The sequence below is a fragment of the Protopterus annectens genome, chromosome 8.part0, assembly GCF_019279795.1.
Source record: "Protopterus annectens isolate FY-2018-M chromosome 8.part0, PAN1.0, whole genome shotgun sequence".
NCBI classification, from domain to species: Eukaryota; Metazoa; Chordata; order Ceratodontiformes; family Protopteridae; genus Protopterus; species Protopterus annectens.
The window spans coordinates 732,008,297-732,026,944 of record NC_056741.1 but is presented as its reverse complement, the minus strand read 5'-3'; the positions used below and the strand labels follow the sequence as shown (position 1 = coordinate 732,026,944).

At 36.7% G+C, this 18,648-nt stretch overlaps 1 protein-coding gene across 3 annotated transcripts in view; it reads left to right on the top strand.

The window, feature by feature from the left end:
* The window catches only part of WDR45 (WD repeat domain 45), a 956,899-nt gene that overhangs the window by 179,011 nt on the left and 759,240 nt on the right, over positions 1-18,648 (top strand). For all 3 annotated transcript variants that reach the window (XM_044080189.1, XM_044080188.1, XM_044080187.1), the window contains exon 5: positions 5,161-5,266. In XM_044080189.1, coding sequence (XP_043936124.1) covers positions 5,161-5,266 — 106 coding nt within the window. The remainder of the gene's footprint in view (positions 1-5,160; positions 5,267-18,648) is intronic.

Genomic DNA, 18,648 nt, shown 5'->3' with positions numbered 1-18,648 from the left:
TTGGTAAAATTCAGTACCAGGGAAAAAATATCTTGGACCTTATGTCAACTAATGTGCTGACTAAAGTTCAATCCATAAAGATGCTCCCACCATTAGGGTCTTCAGTCCATAACCCCTCTCACATTTTTATTGATAATTCATCAGTTGTAACTGCACATTTAAAAGCAAATTAATATGGAAAGTTAGATTTAAAAAGTTTTGTTGAGCATTATGTGAAATGTGTTTGGATAACTATAGTTGGTAGATAAGGTAGTTGCAATGGATATAGTGCTTTGCAGAAGCTGCTTCAGGAGGGACTTACTACTATAATAAAATAAAAGAGAAAATTCTAATTTCCCAGTTTGGTGAAAGAATGAAATTTATAGATTGTGCATGAGGAAAAAGTGGAGCTTAAAAACCTTAGTAAGGTTCCCTTCAAATATTAACAGACCAAAATTTAATGTATCACATAAGAACTTGTAAAAGAGAGTTACTAACTACAAATTACATTTTGAGAATGAATTAGTAATACCTCAAATAAAAAGACTTGTTATACATGTATAAATTAATTGCAAAACTTTTTCATTATCGATGTTTTAGTTAATGGTGAGACAATTACTGACTAGTAAAATTGCCAATGAATTAAATTTATTTATCTCAAGTATCTGGCAAGAGCAATTTGCTGTGGTGCAGCGGTAGCGTTGTTGCCTCACAGCAAGCTGTTCTCCCGTTCGATTCTCAGCTAGTGTGCGGGGAGTGCCTTCTGTGTGGAGTCTGCATGTCCTCCCCACAGGTCGAGTGGTGTTCTGAAAGACATGCTTGAATGGGCGTGCCTTCGTTGAAGGTTGGGCATCCAGCTGGCAACTCGGCACTGTGAAAATGTAGTGCCAATCATTAGTGGACCGGAGTTCCGCTGTGGCGACCGCTAACCGGGAAAAGCTGAAAGACAACAACAGCATCTCAAGTATCTGGCAAGATAGTATATATAAAAATGATAACTACAGTTGTTTTTTAACTGGGTCATGCCCAGTGATAATACAAGTGAATATTACCAGAGCACTTGTCAAGTTAAAAGGTACTTACCTGTATGGGCTCTGATCTGATTCCAAGTTTGTTGTTAAGTTCTGTACGAACTACTTTTTAAATACCTTAAGTTTAATATTAAACTGTTAGGAACTGTTGCAGAAGCCTGTGTAACTCCAGTTTGTAAAGGTGGCTCAAAGAATCAGATGGGTAATTTTAGACCCATCAGTTTGATTCCTTATTGTGAAAATGTTTTGAGAAATGAGAGGTTATTTCTTATTGAGAAATCAGAAGGAAACCAAGAAATCCTTGATATTAACATGGTTTCATAAAAGGGCACACTACTCTTAGTAGCTTGATTAGCTTTTATGAACAGATAACTATGGCTTTGGATCTGGGCATGTATCCTGGAGTTATTTTTGTGAATGTTGCAAAAGCCTTTGACAATTTACCTCACAAAGTTTTTATTAAATGTTTATGAGAACATAAAGTAAATACATGCATCATAAGGTGGATTGGTAATTGGTTGCGTGAAAGACAACATCGAATAAGAATATAATATTATTCTGAAAGGTAAAGCTGGAGTACCTCAGAGTTGTATCTTGAGACCAATTTTGTTTAATATGGTTTTTGATACATTACCCAAGAATAATGAATTCTGGGTTTATAAGTATGCTAATGATTTTTTATTCATTTCAAAATCCCTCTAATGTAAATGAGTTAAATAATTATTTACAGTCTGTAAGTTGTTTGGCACTGGTACAAGTTTTAACATGTTGTCTAAACAAGTGTAAGATGATGTATTTTTCAAACAGATGCCCAAGGCTTCTTGTTTATTTGGTGTCTTTCCATTAAATGAGGTACAGGAATATAAAGACTTGGGTATACTTATTGCATCACAGTTGTCCTTTAGCACACATGTAGATCAAATTTCTATAAAGGCAACTAAGTATATTGGGTACTGCTAAGGAGCTTATATCTAAGAATGAGCACGTATTGACTTTGGGATTTAAAATTTACTTAAGACTATTACTGGAGTACAATAACACTTTTTGTATTTATATTCAGGACAATTGTAAAAATCTTGAAGAAGATTTGCAAAATGAATAAAGAAATATAGATGTATGGATTACAGCCTTCTTTGTAAGTTATTACATTTGTGTAGCCTCTGTTATAGGTATATGTACAGAAAGTTGTTTTTAGCATACAAGATCTTTCATGACCCCTTATTACAAGTTATGTATCGCATCGAGGCTGGTAGATGAAGTAGAATGTACAAACATAAGAATATGATGTTTGTACTAAAAAAAGGGACATCTGAAAGTCAGAGAACAGTTTATTGCTGTTTGGGACAAGCTCCCTATAAACTTATATAATTTAAATATTTTTTGTTGTTTTAAATGGAACCTGGATATTTGGACAGATGATGAGGTTTACATGTTATATTTTATGGAATTTAGTGTACTTCGACACCTGAATGGCCTAAACTCTGTATCTGAACATATGAACAGCATACTTGGATGGGTCATCACACCTTTGTTTCTCACCACAAGCTGGACATTCAGTCTAGGTTAAGGGCTTCCTTTGGCTTCACTGTGTTGCAGAATATTCTTTCATTGATTGTCCTGGGGATTTTTACATGGCCGGGGAATCTGACCCAAAGGTTGAAGCCAGATGGAGAAGACATCCGATATGAAAGTTATATACTTACCTTAATGAAAAGTCTGTGTTGTCTGTTTCAACCCCGCCCCTCCTTCATCTTTTTGACTAGTCTCTGTGCTGAAAATGACAGAGCGGGGGAAGTTCTGTGCTTTCCTTTTCTTGGAGTCTTTTGTCCTCTTCCTCCTTTGTATGAGAAAGGTAATTTAGGGCTAGGTTAAGGAGGGGCAGACTTGATATGAGTTATCTACTGGGGATATGGGTTTGTGGGTAGTAGAGGTAGAACTCAGCAATTTGAAAACTTGAGGATTTGGTTATCTTCAGATCCGGTAACCAACAGGTTGAACTAGATGGAGACAAGACATCAGGAATCCATCATTACAGTAAGTTGCAGTTCATGAAAAAGTACACTAAGGATGCTGAATCACAGACCCGGAGTGATCAGTATAGTAACAATTATACAGTAAAAGCCTGCTATTGTTCAAAGAACGAGCACGCTGATTGGACGGCCCAAACAACCTGCCTATTGTAAATCAAATATATACCAATAGAAAGAAGTCTGGTCACTATGCTGATGTCTTTCTATTGGAATAGGCACCATAATACCATCCTTGGTCTGCACAGTATATATTTAAAAAAAAACAACTCGCAGCTTCCTATGCCGAGAACTGTACAGTCAATTCCATGGCAACAAACGTAATGACTTTAGTCCTCAATGATTAATTGGGGGGGGGGGGGTAGGTCAGAGACAACAGCAATCTGTTTAACTGTATCAGTATACATGCCGAGCCTGAGAGCAAGTGCAGTACGTCAACCGAGTGCCCCAAGCTACTAGAAGTTGGTAGAAGAGCACTACAGACCTTTAATACACTGACATTATTTAAAAAATGTAAGTTTTTTCTTAAATAATGTTGTTGTATAACGGCAATATTCCACTCTTTTTATGTAAATAACGCAGGGTTTACCCAGGTTTGGCTTTGTTTACTCTCTCCTGTTTTACCTTCTTTATCAAATCACACCAACCATGGGTAAGTCCTGCATTACCCACATACAGTTGTGGATTACTGCGTAAGTGTAGCATTACAGTAGAATTTTTACTTAGAAGAGACATTGATATAGTGTTATTGTTATTAAAATAGTTATTAAACTGTGTTTTAAGTTGGAACTAATTTACCGTTGTTTGGAGAATGAAATAAAATCTTGGAAGGTCAAATGCTATTTTTTATCTTTTAAACTAGCCCTATGATTATGTCCCTCACACATTCCTTAGCATATACTCATGTGTGTTTTTGCTGTTAAGTTACAGATGGATAACTAATCTTTATCATCAAGCTTTTATAAGTAAGTAAGCAAACAACCAATGGCCAAGATATGGGACAAATAAGAAAAATAACCAGGTATAAAAAACACAAGTTTCAGCTTTGTGCTTCAGTTAGTTCAACACTGGAAAAATTAACAATCAAGTCACCTTTGTGCTGCGGGTGTTCATATACACCATACAATCTCCTGTTTGTAGCTGGTGTGGTTGTGATTGTGTATATTATGCTTCCTACTTGGAATTTTTGCTCTAGGGATTCTTTAGAGTGTTTATTAGATACTAGCACTTTAAATGCTGTAATTGTTTTTTACTCATTAATTAAGCAGCGTTTTTCATTGGCTGTTACTGCTTTTTAAACTGTATTGTGTTAATGTGCTGTTGTCTGATGAAGTGGGCTTACCTTGTGTGATTAAGCTTTATTTTTATTTCCATTTGGAAGTTTTATTTTTTGCTGCCTTGCTAGGACTCTACTAAGCTTTCATATGTCTTTGATGGTTCACTAGTTGAGGTCTAGCTAGAATTGCATAGCTAGAGTGCCCAATGCACTGTATGTGCAGATTCTAGCAGGAGTATCTCGTTTGTATAGCAGCTGACTTTAGTGATTCCTTAAGTTTAAGGCTTCCCTTTAATTAATAGATGTAAACTTGTGTTACATTTTACAGATGACAAGTGTATTAACTTATATTGCTGAGTTTGTTTATAGTGGTAAAATGCTGGTACTGAGGTTAACATTCAAAATGTGTTTAGTTGGCATTCTTTGCTTAGTCTTCCAGCTACATTTGTCTTGGATGTGGAAATACTTTTATGTAGTTTGGTTGCTTCACTAAATTGTGAAAGAGGACACTGTTGAATTGTGAGTGGATGCTCTGTTTTGCATGATCAGGTATTAAGAGGCTAAGGATTAGAAGCAGTATAAGGCCTTTTGTAATTATACTTACTATTCTTAAACATCTAATTCTAATGACAACCACAAACAGACTGTGTAGAGAATAGTATTAATGAGTTTAAGGAAAGATCTTACAATATGTCGCTAGATAGAATGTGATGCAGAAAGGATTGATTGTGCTTCTTTAGCATAACCTTTTATTTTTTGATTCGCTACTAAGGAACAGCAGTAGTAAAACATTTAATAGTGGCTGTGCTGATATTTTCCTTCTGTTATTCTCAATACCATACTGTAGTACTTATCTGGGATGATGCAAGAGAAGAGAAAGATGCCAAAGACAAGCTTGTTCTAGAATTCACATTCACCAAGCCAGTGTTGGCTATCAGAATGAGATCTGACAAGTAAGTAACCTTTTCACAGTATATAAGTAAGAGATAAAAAATTGTTGGTTTTATACTACATTTCATAAAGAATACAGAAATATGTGATTAGTCTTTGTAGAGTGATTTCAACCAGAAGACATCAATGTTATAACCTGTTGTTTTTTTTTGTTTGTTTATTTTCTTTTCATCCTCCTGCTTTGACCTTGCTTTCCATCCCAGTTGTATAGGCAAACAAAAATCTAAAAAAAGAGAAAATGTGATCTGCTGCTGTTAAACAGAATGATTTCAATCCACCATCATTCCATCTGGCTCTCCTTCCCCTAAACATTGTTCTAATGGAGAGCACACCCAACCATTCCTGGGCAGCAAAATACTGGATGCAGCCCCACTAATTGACTGGTCTGTACTGTGCTCCATTTTGAGACACCATTGGTCTGTTCCCCCATTGGCTAGTTTTGTACCATGATTGGTGGGCCATTCCCTGGCTTCTGTTGGCTAAGGGGATAATCCGGGGCAGGGCTAATTTAATTGGCATGGCTCCCATGACCCCAGTCTGATGTCATGTTTCAGGGGAGGGCAGGTTTGAGCCACAAAGGCTGGAGTTCCCTTTACATAGCATTTTTTTCATCTCTCACCAAGACCGAATGGGGTACATACTTGGAACCATTTTGTGGTGTTGGTGCCAAGTCATTGGTTTCTAGAAGCTTAATATTTTCTGACTTTCACTGGTTCTGGTAAAAGACTTAAATTATGTTTTCCCTTTTGGCTGTTACAGTTGTCTGGCTTGATTGCATTGGTGGATTTTATCATTTAATGGCAGTTGCACATCCCTCTTCTTAGTCTGTGAATTTGATTAGTCTCTCCACAACCAGAAGCACTGCTTCATTGTTTTTCTTTTTAAAAAAGGGGTCCTAGATGAGGCAGGCAGGCTGTCCAACTTCTCTACTGATGTTCTATCGACCCTAAGAGGTTTGGCGCAGTGTTGTTTTCGTACTCTGTCCCAACAAGTTGTATACAGATTTTCTCTCCTGCTGCCCCTGATACTTGTGAAATTAGCAGGACTCCCCAGTTAGGATCACAGAACTCTACAGACCAATTTCTTTCCTGTGGGTTTTATAAGAGCTTGTGGTCACCATTACTAACTAGCAATTTGTCTGGCCTTCATCCATCCCCAACCTTTTTCTAGCAGGTGAGCAAACCCAGCCCTTCAGGGTCCAGGCAGCAAAAATATGGGTTCAGCTACTGATTGACCAGTTTGGCTTGGAATTAGGAAGCTTGGCCAAGCCATCTTTAATCTGAAACACAACTGATTGGTTCTGTATTGACTCTTTGTACAAAAGCATCATTTGGGATTGGTGGGCTAGTTCGTGACTTCTGTTAACTAAAGAATTCAGAGGCAGAGTGGATCTCATTACCTTGGTTCCCAGGGTTCCCATTCACTGACAATAGCATTCACAGAAATTTGACATTCAGTTATCTCTTTTTCTTGGGCTATGCAGTGCACACCACTTCTGCCCTATGATTATCAATCCATAGTCTGATTGGTGAGGGAGTTTAGTTTATGGGCATGTTATTATATATATGGTTCCACTTGAAACCATTGAAATTCATGTGGTCGAGACTATATCATCAAGTGTTTAGAACATTGAGGTTGTCAAGGGGAAGAAAAAGGTAAGTAAAAAAGGGAAAAAAGCTAGTGTTTCTGCAGGGCAGCAAGGTGCCCGGCACACTCTGTCTGTAAATGTGCCATCTCTGTGATGGCATTGCAGACAGGGTAGGGGAAATCTCCCATTTAGCACTTCTGCATATAGCGCTAAAATGGAGATTTCCCTTTACCCCACTGTAGTGCGATCTCGGAGTTGGTATATTAAAGTTGGGGGATGTGGGGGGCGCAAGGGGATGAAGCCCCCCTGCATAGAATAGTTTTTAGAGGTTTTTTTCTTTGTTTTACGTTCCCTTTGAATCTTCTATGGTTTGAAACTCGATGTTCTGGTCTCGATTATCAGAATTTCGATGTTTCAAGCTTTTGATAATTCAAAGTGGAACTATATATATACATATATATATATATATGTGTGTGTATATATATATATATATATATATCTGTATATGTGTATATATATATATATATATATAGATATATATATATATATATATATATATATATATATATATATATATATATATATACACACACACACACACACACACACACACACACACACACACACACACACACACATGAACACTCCATGTCAGAGTATGAAGTCTGATCTTCATTAATCATATCATCATTTTATGTGCAATTGGTTTCTTTCCATGTGATAATGGAACTTACTTAGATGTACATGGTCCTTCTGTTCATTGTTAAAAAAAATAAAAAAAAAGTCTGATGTTTAATCCACACACCTGAATGGAAGACTTGCTGCGTTTTGTGTAAAAGGCATTACATTACTTGCTTTTGTTTGCAAGTTAAGCTTGCATAATTTTTTTTCTTCACACACATACTTGCATACATTATATTTGATATATATATATATATATATATACATATATATATATATATATATATATCAATGTGTGTGGTGTGTATGTGTGTGTGTGTATATATATATATATATATATATATATATATATATATATACTTTAGTACAACTAAACTAAACTTGGATCTGGAGGAAGATTAGTGGCAGTAGTTGTAGTAGTCATGTTTAACCAGTTGTCTTTATATGTATGTCAGTTGCCTGTGAACAAATGCCTTTGCCAAGCTTTATATTGTCCAAGTACAAACATCTCTTGTAAAATGGATTTTGAATATCTGGTAGTAAATGGAATGTTTTTTGAATTTCAGATTGCAATAGGAATAGTTAGTTGTAATGTATTTGATTTTGGCCCAGGTTATGGCTGAAAATGAAGTCTTTGGATCAGTCTACCCACCATGGAGTAAATAAGTAAATTCTCAATCCAGCATTAGAGGGCTGCTGCACTCCTGAGTATGCCATCCTTCAGCTGAGACATTAAACTGATGTCTCATCTGCTTGAGTTGATGCTAGTTAAGGTAGATGTAAAAAGATACTACAACACTTATCAAAAAGAGTTGGGTAAGTTCCTCGATGCACTTCCCAAATTTCCTCTAGTAGTATAAATACCAGCTTGCGTCTCCCCTGAACAGAACCCACTAGCCTAGTGGGACTAACCTGGTCCGCAAAGGATAAACAAATTTAAAATAGACATCCTTGGTTTAAACAGGTTTGTTATGGCAGAGTAGTTGAGAATGTTTACCTTAGAATCTGTCCTTCCTTTACTCTCAAAGGATTTTCGCCAGATCACCTTAGACATACTTGGTTGTGTATCTGTGGATCCCTTGTTACACAGTGCACAGACAGTACCTTAGGTTAAGAGTTGGAAGCTTACATTGTGTATTTACTTCTTAACCTCTATAGCTTGTCTGCTGCATCCAGAGTCTTTGCAAAGAGCATGACTATAGTTTTTATATATCTGTAGTTAAACAGCACCTTCATATTTTCTTCCCTGGATGTTTGCTTGATTCTGGCATACTCCCTGGTGGAGTTGCAGAGGGCCTTCAGTTACACCACCAATTACTTCTTAAACCCTAGAGATGTATATCTGCCGACCTGCAAAAGTTATGTCTGAAGCTGTCTCATCAGAAAACACCCTTGAATGTCATTCTGGATACCATTTCTACTAAGAGAAAGTCGTGATCATGAGCCACTTTTTCTTGATACTTTCTTACCAATCCCACTTAACTGCCAGAATGTTCCTGAAGGTACTGAGGTTCATGCCAACCTCCAGTCTGATTATCCATCATGCAAGGTTACACTTGTGACCGGTCCAGTGGTACTTAAGAATGTTATTCATTTATGTTTATAATCACTTTGAAGTTAAAAAAAGACAGTGAGAGGCAGTCAGTTGAATAGGCAATTACTGACGGTATTTGTTAAATTTGTGTGAAGGATGTGTGATCTTAAAGTTGGTTCTTTTAGTTTAGGGGTGCAAGGGGATTTTATCCTTCAGTGGAAGGGCTTGCCACATATGTTGAAAAAAGCTGTCAGTGATCACCTTCTTGACTGAAAAGGGCAAATACATTTTTTTTTTCTTTTTTTTTTTTTTTTTTTGCTAAAAATGATTCAGACACAAACCATATTCCTTGAAAAGTGTATGCTGTCAGCACAAATTACTATGGGAACAAGTGATTTCTCTTATCCCTTCTTTCAAAAATTATCTCGTATGGTAAACAGCTAAAGTAGAGAGTAATATGAGCATCCCTTCACTTCTCCACAGCTAGATTAGATTACAACAGATGATTGAAGACTAAGCTCGTGGTGAGGCACGTGTGCTCCAACCTAAAGTGCATGGCAGATTGTCCAAGAAACTCATAAACAGGCACTCAAATGAGAAGAAGTGATGGTCATTGTAAGTGCTTTTCAGGCATTCCAGTTTATATTAATTCCAGGGGATCTTCAATTTGTAAAGACAACACCTGAGTAGTGTAGTACATTAAAACGCAGCAATGTGCTCACGCTTGTCCCCTGTGCTTCTGGCTGTGTAACTTCGGGTGCATGGTTATCAGTCAAGGCATTCATTGGTATTTCAGAATTGTGTAGCAGGCTACCTAAGCAGGAAGAGAGAAATCTGTCACAAGTTGGTACTAGACAGTGAAATCTTTCTGAAATCACAAAAATGTGGAGCACTCCAGTCATAGATTTGTTCACATCACAAAAGAATGCCCTGGTTCAAGAACACTGTTCCAGACTGCCATAGCCACGAACACCTTTTCATTGCAGGAATTGGATGCCTTGTCATTGCCTTCACACCAGTTCCACTTATTCTAAAATTTATGTTAAAGACAGGAAAGGAAAAGGCAAGTCTTGTCTTAATAGCTGGATACTGGTCAAGACAGCATGGCTATCTCAAGTGGCATTCATGACCAGGGAGGGCCCAGTGGGTTTCCCAGTTCATTGCTCCTTATAAACAGCAGCAAGAAACCTTGACCCATCTCAGCCCCACAGGTATCAAGCTTATTGTCTGGAGGATTTCTGCTTAGTTCCTCATAGTCACTTTTTTTCCTTTTCAGGTGGTCAGTATTTTACAAGAATCTAGAATATTGAACATCAGGAAGTCCTTTTATGTATTTGGAACAGATTCTGTCATAGGTATGATAAGAAAACACTTGATGCAGCCATCTCTGTCATTCCATAACTATTTTTGAACCTCCCAGAACTTTTTGATCAAGCCCTGACATGTTTTTTATGTAAAGTGTGTTTTTCATCAGTCTCAGAATGCCTAATTTTAACTCTTTCTATCCAACCAATTTGAAAGTTTGCTCCTAAGAGGTCCTTCATGAGACTCATCTCCCCCGTCAAGAGGCTGAATTTCCTGGCTGAAAGACTGACACTACATTTTTTGAAAGTACTAGCTTAGCTGTCTTCAAATACCTATTGTGGCAAACTCCTCTTAGTGGCCCTCACTTCAGCAAAAATTATTTAAAAGCCGCAGGCCTTGATGCATTGGGATTTTTTTTTTATTTTAGAATAAGTCACTCATTCTTTTCCAAGGTGGTTTCCAGTTTCTCCTTGAAAGAATCAGTGCATCTACTTGTTTTAGCTTAATTCATAATATAAGGAAGAAAATTAAAAACAAACAATACCAGTGGCAATACTTGAAGTCTGTCTACTGAGAAAATCTTTATTGTGTTAGCGCTTTCATGCACATAACTGAGTGCACTTCTTCAGACACATATTCTATTGAAAAACCATGTTTTATAGACTAACCAATTAAAGCAAATTGATATCACATAATTGCAATTAAATCATGAAAAAACATTTAAAAGGACAGCTACTATGTTAAAACATACTTGAAATACAAAATGTTAAAATAACAAACCTAGAAAGTCATGTGTTATAATATTACAATTCCTATATTAAACCTGTTATTAAACTATACCTAAATATATTTTACTAACATGTTTCTAAAAAAGAATTATATTGTATATACATAAATAAATACATAAATATATATAGATGCACTAATAAATATATCTTTATATTCCTAAATACATATTGAATTCATACATCTAGCGCTCCAGTGCTTTGAGTTTTAATAAACATTTGATAGAACAAGTTAATACCTGGATAAATGTGAGCATTAGTTTTTAACTGCCACATTAATTCCTGTTCCTCTAACTTTAAGTGCCAAGGACCACCTCTAGGGTTTCTTGGTACTGACTGAGCAACTACAAATTTGAAATAATGCGTGTTGTGCTCTAAAATATGTTTTGCTAAGGCATTGGTGTTTACATTCTTAGAAATAGCATAATTATGCTCATAAATCCATTGTTTTAACTGGCGTTCGGTCTTGCCAAAATAAAATGCAGGGCATTTTTGGCACAAAGCAACGTAAACCACCCCTTGACTCTCGCAATTGTATTTGTTGTGAATGGCATATTTAATGCCATTGACAACAAAAAAATTCCCAGTAAGAATATACCGACAATAATGGCATCTACCAAATTTGTTCATACCTTTGTGGTGTCTAAACTGTTTTAGTGCTGCTTCAAATAATGATTTTAAATTAGTCCCTCTTTTAAAAACAATTATAGATCTATCCCCCAAAACCTTGCTGAGAGACTGCTGTTGCGAAATAATGTTCCAATTATAATTTAAAATGTCTCTAAAACATGCCGACATGTCATTAAATTGAGTTATAAAACTGGTAACATACCTATTATCGCTAGTATTAACCAAAATGGGCTGTACATTATTGCTGGAATGGGACCTCTCATGATTAATTAATAAATGGCCTAAGGTACCATTACATTGTTTGGTCATAACTTCCCTTCTAATGCTTTGGAACAACTTAGATGGATATCCACGATTTGAAAACATAATTTTTAAAGTATTACATTCCTGCTCAAAATCACCTTGATCCGAACACATCCTAGATGCCCTGACCAATTGACCTTTGATAATGCCTCTCTTCTGAAAAAAAGGATGGTTACTGGAGAAATGCAGAAATGAATTACTATAAAAAGGTTTTCTATAGATCAGGGATCTAAACCTGGAATTTAACACATATTTATACAAGTGAATGTCCAAAAAATGGATATTGTCCTCATCATATTGAAATGTGAATTCCAGGAATGAAGTAAAAGTAGTCATGGTATTCACTAAAGAATACGCATCCTGTTTAGACCCTTTTAGGATGATAAATATATCATCTTGGTAACGAGTATACAAAATCACCATATCATGAAACAGTGAATGAGGGAACAAAAAAGTACGCTCCCAATATGCCATTACGGTGTTGGCAAAGCTCCCTCCACAGGGGGAGCCCATCGCCACGCATGATGCTTGTAAAAAGTACTCGCCCTTAAACATAAAATAATTATTCTTTAATACCACATCTAATAAAGAAATAATTAAATCAATGTCTGTCCCAAGAACATGTTTCGTATGTAAAAATTCCCTAATCCATTCCTTACCCAAGTTTTGGGGAATAACAGTATACAGGTCCTTGATGTCAATCGTTAAAAATCCATAGTTGGCATCAAATTGGATGGAATTTAAATGGTTCAACACATGCCATGAATCACGGCATATTTGGGGCTCAGTTTTTAAAACTTCTTTTAACTTGCCATCTATCCATTTAGCACATGCATAAGTTATAGATTTACGCCCATCAAGTATGGGTGTAAATGGAGGGTCCAACATACTCTTATGCAATTTCGGAACTCCGAAAATAACCGGAGTAAGAGGTGCTGGCATAGTTAGATAATGGTACAATTCCAAAGAAATACTGCCCTCTATAAGTAAATCACTTAAATGATTCTTAATGTGCTGATATGCTTGATTTAACTCGTTCAATGAAACTTTGTTATAGTTAAAAGTTAAAAGCATACTATTCATCCTATCTGTATAGTCACTTTCTGTCATGAAAATGGCCCCCCCGCCTTTGTCAGGCTGCATAACACGAATCTTATGAACTTTTATATGTTCAATAAATTGCCTTTCATCAAGAGTAAAATTACTACCAGTTCTAGATGTATTATAAAAATAATCTGCAGATGCAGCCCTAAAATGGATCAAAGACATACGCTGAAACAATGTTAAAGAATTGTCTAAGGGAGAATTGAAAATGCTTGCAACTCGCTCATCAGTAAGCGTATTGTTTATCTGACCAAACATTGCTCTTAAATTTAACTTAGGAATATAGACCATCAGGTCACATAATGTCAGAGCCAAATTTGTTTTAGAATGTGGAACAAAGTTGAAACCTTTTGTTAAAACTCAACTTGCTCTTGTGAAATCGGCAGCATAGTATAATTATAAACATTAAAATCACGATTGTTACTTTGTAAAATACAAAAATGTTTTGTCTGCTCAGCAACAATCACCTCCTGCATCGGTTGTTCTTCTTGCGCTGTGGGCGTTGGTTCCATCCTGTATTCGTCGAAGAGGTGGATGCTTTGTAATTGTTTTTTGTAAAAACCCTGCTGGTTGTCTTGATAATTGGAATGTTGGTTATTTTGGTTTTGTTTGGAAATATGCTTACTACGGCGTATCTCTCCATTAGTCGCACAATTGTTGGTAACCACAAGGTTAATGATGTCATCAACTGGAGCGTTACTATTCCCATTGGTAACTATAGTAACTGGTGCCAACCCAGTGTTTGGAAAAGGCTCAGCATACCTTAAAGGTGGATCCGGGTATGCCCGATTCTGTTGATATGCCACTTGGTCTCGATTAATTTTACGCTTCTTGGTTTCGGTAATCTTTTCAATCAGGGCATCAATACTAGAATATATTCGCCTATAGTCAAATTCATATTTAACGAACTCAGGGTTGGTAACAATGTCATTATCTAGGTGGTCCAGCTGATGTTTTAATTCTACCATTTGTTTACTGTACTGATCAATCAGAAGAGCCAAGAAGTCCAAACCTTGTTTATTAAAAAACTGAATTAGTTGTAAGTGAAAATCTGAGCCCTTAATTACGCCAGATGGAAACTTCCATTGGCGTAACCCTTTAGGAACAATAACAAGCCTGATGCACTCTTTGAAGTATAAAATTTCAATTTGTAATTTTTTATACTTCATTAAACACTGATCAAATTGTTTTAACTTAAAAACAATATTATTGCCATTGTCATTGTTATTGTCGTGATTTGCACTAGAACCGAGAACAGTATTGGTATCAGGACCTTGAAAAATAGTTGGCGTAGACATAAAATCATTCAAGTTAGGTAGTCCATGTCTACGATTATTCTCAGCATTTATATTATTTGTAATGTTAACACTGCTACTGGGAGAATTATTAGATATATTACCTGCTTTATTTCCCGGCAGTGATGAAAAAACTGGCTCGCCGTTATTTGGTAAATCAGATGTAGAAGCCGGTAATGGAACAGAAGAGTTTCGTAAGTCAGTGGGAGAAGTATTAAAAACAACTCCAGGTCTAGGTCTAACAACGACTTCGCTGTCCTTGATCTGGTTGGACATTCTCCTCGCCAGATCATCCATGCGTTGTGTCAGTTGTTGAATTAATAATGTTAAATTCCCATTAGAGTCTTTCTCATGGTTACTCGTATTAGAGTCATTGGAACTAGATTCAAACAAAGACTGAGACTCCATATTGCCGGTACCGACTACCATAAAAATAGAGCCACAAACCACGAACAAACTGGATCAAAAACGAACAATACCAGTGGCAATACTTGAAGTCTGTCTACTGAGAAAATCTTTATTGTGTTAGCGCTTTCATGCACATAACTGAGTGCACTTCTTCAGACACATATTCTATTGAAAAAACATGTTTTATAGACTAACCAATCAAATTGATATCACATAATTGCAATTAAATCATGAAAAAACATTTAAAAAGACAGCTACTATGTTAAAACATACTTGAAATACAAAATGTTAAAATAACAAACCTAGAAAGTCATGTGTTATAATATTACAATTCCTATATTAAACCTGTTATTAAACTATACCTAAATATATTGTACTATCATGTTTCTAAAAAAGAATTATATTGTATATACATAAATAAATACATAAATATATATAGATACACTAATAAATATATCTTTATATTCCTAAATACATATTGAATTCATATATCTAGCATTCCAGTGCTTTGAGTTTTAATAAACATTTGATAGAACAAGCGTCGTTAATACCTGGATAAATGTGAGCATGGCTATCTCAAGTGGCATTCTTGACCAGGGAGGGCCCAGTGGGTTTCCCAGTTCATTGCTCCTTATAAACAGCAGCAAGAAACCTTGACCCATCTCAGCCCCACAGGTATCAAGCTTATTGTCTGGAGGATTTCTGCTTAGTTCCTCATAGTCACTTTTTTCCTTTTCAGGTGGTCAGTATTTTACAAGAATCTAGAATATTGAACATCAGGAAGTCCTTTTATGTATTTGGAACAGATTCTGTCATAGGTATGATAAGAAAACACTTGATGCAGCCATGTCTGTCATTCCATAACTATTTTTGAACCTCCCAGAACTTTTTGATCAAGCCCTGACATGTTTTTTATGTAAAGTGTGTTTTTCATCAGTCTCAGAATGCCTAATTTTAACTCTTTCTATCCAACCAATTTGAAAGTTTGCTCCTAAGAGGTCCTTCATGAGACTCATCTCCCCCGTCAAGAGGATGAATTTCCTGGCTGAAAGACTGACACTACATTTTTTGAAAGTACTAGCTTAGCTGTCTTCAAATACCTATTGTGGCAAACTCCTCTTAGTGGCCCTCACTTCAGCTAAAATTATTTAAAAGCCGCAGGCCTTGATGCATTGGGATTTTTTTTTTAATTTTAGAATAAGTCACTCATTCTTTTCCAAGGTGGTTTCCAGTTTCTCCTTGAAAGAATCTGTGCATCTACTTGTTTTAGCTTAATTCATAATAGAAGGAAGAAAGAATTACAATGGGAAGGTATATGCAACTTTGGTATTATGCTAATAGGTCCAGAGATGCACGATTTTCTGACAGCCTCTGTCTTTTTCATGCCAAGGAATCGGAGAAGACAAGTATCCAAACAGACCATACAAGTGGTTAGCAAATTCTGTTATGACACCTGTGGTGATGTGAGGTTTTGCCAGCTATGCCAGGAGAAGTAGGCCAGTGGATGTGTAACATATGCCAGCACAGCTAGCTGGAGTTTTTAAAAGAATGATATGTAATTTGTATATCAAACTAATTTGTACAAGTGCTTGTGTGGAAAATGCATTTGTAAAGCTGCTTGTGTTAAAATGTACTAACAGTGGGTCCTGCTATACAGAAAAGTAGTATACCTGTATGTCAGACTGTATTGTAACTGTTGAAATGAATAGATTGTAACAGAGGATACTGGAAGAGAAGAGGTTAATCTCAGTCCAGCTAACTTTGAAAAATAGTCTGAAATTAAATGACCTGATTTAGGCCATAAAGATTGTATCTTACAGTTCTGATTGCAGCCAGAGACAAATCTGTGAAAACCAGGACTAGGATTCCTACTGTATTGTCCTTAGGGGTGAACTAATTGCTACCCTGGATGGGTGGAAGTTTTGAAATGGTCTAATGGCTTCCAGATGCTATAACACATCTTAGCAAAGCTCTAGCTATGTGTATGGTAACACCTATTTGCTAGATTCTGTTTCATTTTCTAGTAAAGGGGGTAGTGAGGGAACCAGAGTCAGATGCCCAGATGTATGTGATGTCATCTTGTAATACAGCAATGAAATGATGATTTAATACTAGATGAGACAGAAGTCTCATGGCAGTCTGATTTTGGAACTGACAGGACCATTCACCCACTTCATCTTTCCGTACTTTATTAAGTAAGTAGGAAACAGGAATTCTTTAGATCAGTCAGAAAGTTATAGTGAGATTAGTTAAGTACTATTTCTCTATCTGTGTGTATCTATCCATCTGTGTTATTTTATATCTGTGTTATTTTTAACATTTCATGTGATTGAAACTACAGTGTTTGTTGCAAATAGATATTTAGTATTTTCATGTTCTTTTATTATTTATTATTAATTATTTCTATACTTTTCATTGTAGCTGGTCTTTTAGAGACTATTTTAACCTTTGAGAGTACTTTTGTTTATTTGGTGACACTGTGGCCGCTTTTGAAAGCATTGCTGCATTGGCCAAACACTCAGCATAATTGGGTACCCTTATAAGAGACTTAGAGTAGCTGGCTTTGGAGTGTCCTGGTTGTGGTGGAACTACCTTATAGTCTAGGTATAGCTGGTAAATCTGTGCCAGCCATTCTCAGGGAGGTGGTGTGTGTGTGTGTGTGTGTGTGTGTGTGTGTGTGTGTGTGTGTGTGTGTGTGTGTGAAAATCAAATCTCAAAGAATGTGTGTATCATCTACTTGGAGCAGGAACACAGAGCACTAGTTTCACAGAGAGAGTGGTGGAGTACTTGGCTTGGAACCCTCGTCTAAGGACTCCACTCTACAGCTGTGTCAGTGGGAGTCTTATTTGGGGCCTGGAGAGAGACAAGGAAACCCAGCTCCAAGACTGTATGTGTTCTCTGTGTGCTCTTAAGGGAAATTGTGTTTGGTGCAGAGAGCTGCATCTGGAAGTACTATGTGTATCCATTTTTGTCCCAAGTGAATGTCCCTCATTAGTGCCTGTGTTGAGGATTGAGACTCCTTGATTACTGGCCCAGTGGAAGGGCATCACAACACCCACTGGAGTACTCTAGCTGGACAGGTTAGGGTACAGTTGTTAACTGCAGCTGCCAGCAACTCGGCCTTCAGGTGTGTTTCAGCTCAAAGTATCTGCAAATCTGCCATCTGAACTTCATGCACACCTTCTCAGTGTATTATATACTGAACATTCAGCTGGAATGTGGACTGTTTTTGGCTCTGCTGACTTAACTGTAGTCCTTCTCCCAGTGTTTTGGGTTGTGGACCTCAGTTCATTGTAATCTACCATTCACATCCACTTCATAGGTTCATAGGTTAGTTCTAAGCTAACTGCCCTTGCGAGCCATTTTAAGCCTAGCCAATTATCCCTTGTGAGACTCAAACCCTGCACCTTGTGTTTGTAAGGCAAACATCTTCACCATTAGGCCACCCTCCCAACCCCCTAATTTTGTGGACCTTCACTGATTAACAATCTCTCACTTATTTTATGAATGTACTGCAACATTGATTCTTATTAAGAATGTGATAGAGTTGTATGAGGGTATTGACTGTAATCATTGCTGCAGTAGGAGTTCCTACCCATTATCTCTTAGCTGCTATTTTTCTCCAACTCTTTCGGCCACTTTGCTTCCCTATATTTTGTATCTTATCGTTCTTCCTCCTCTTTTTCTCACACCCACCATTAACTACAATTTTCCGCCTCTGTCCATTTATCCTCCTGCTCATTTCCATAGT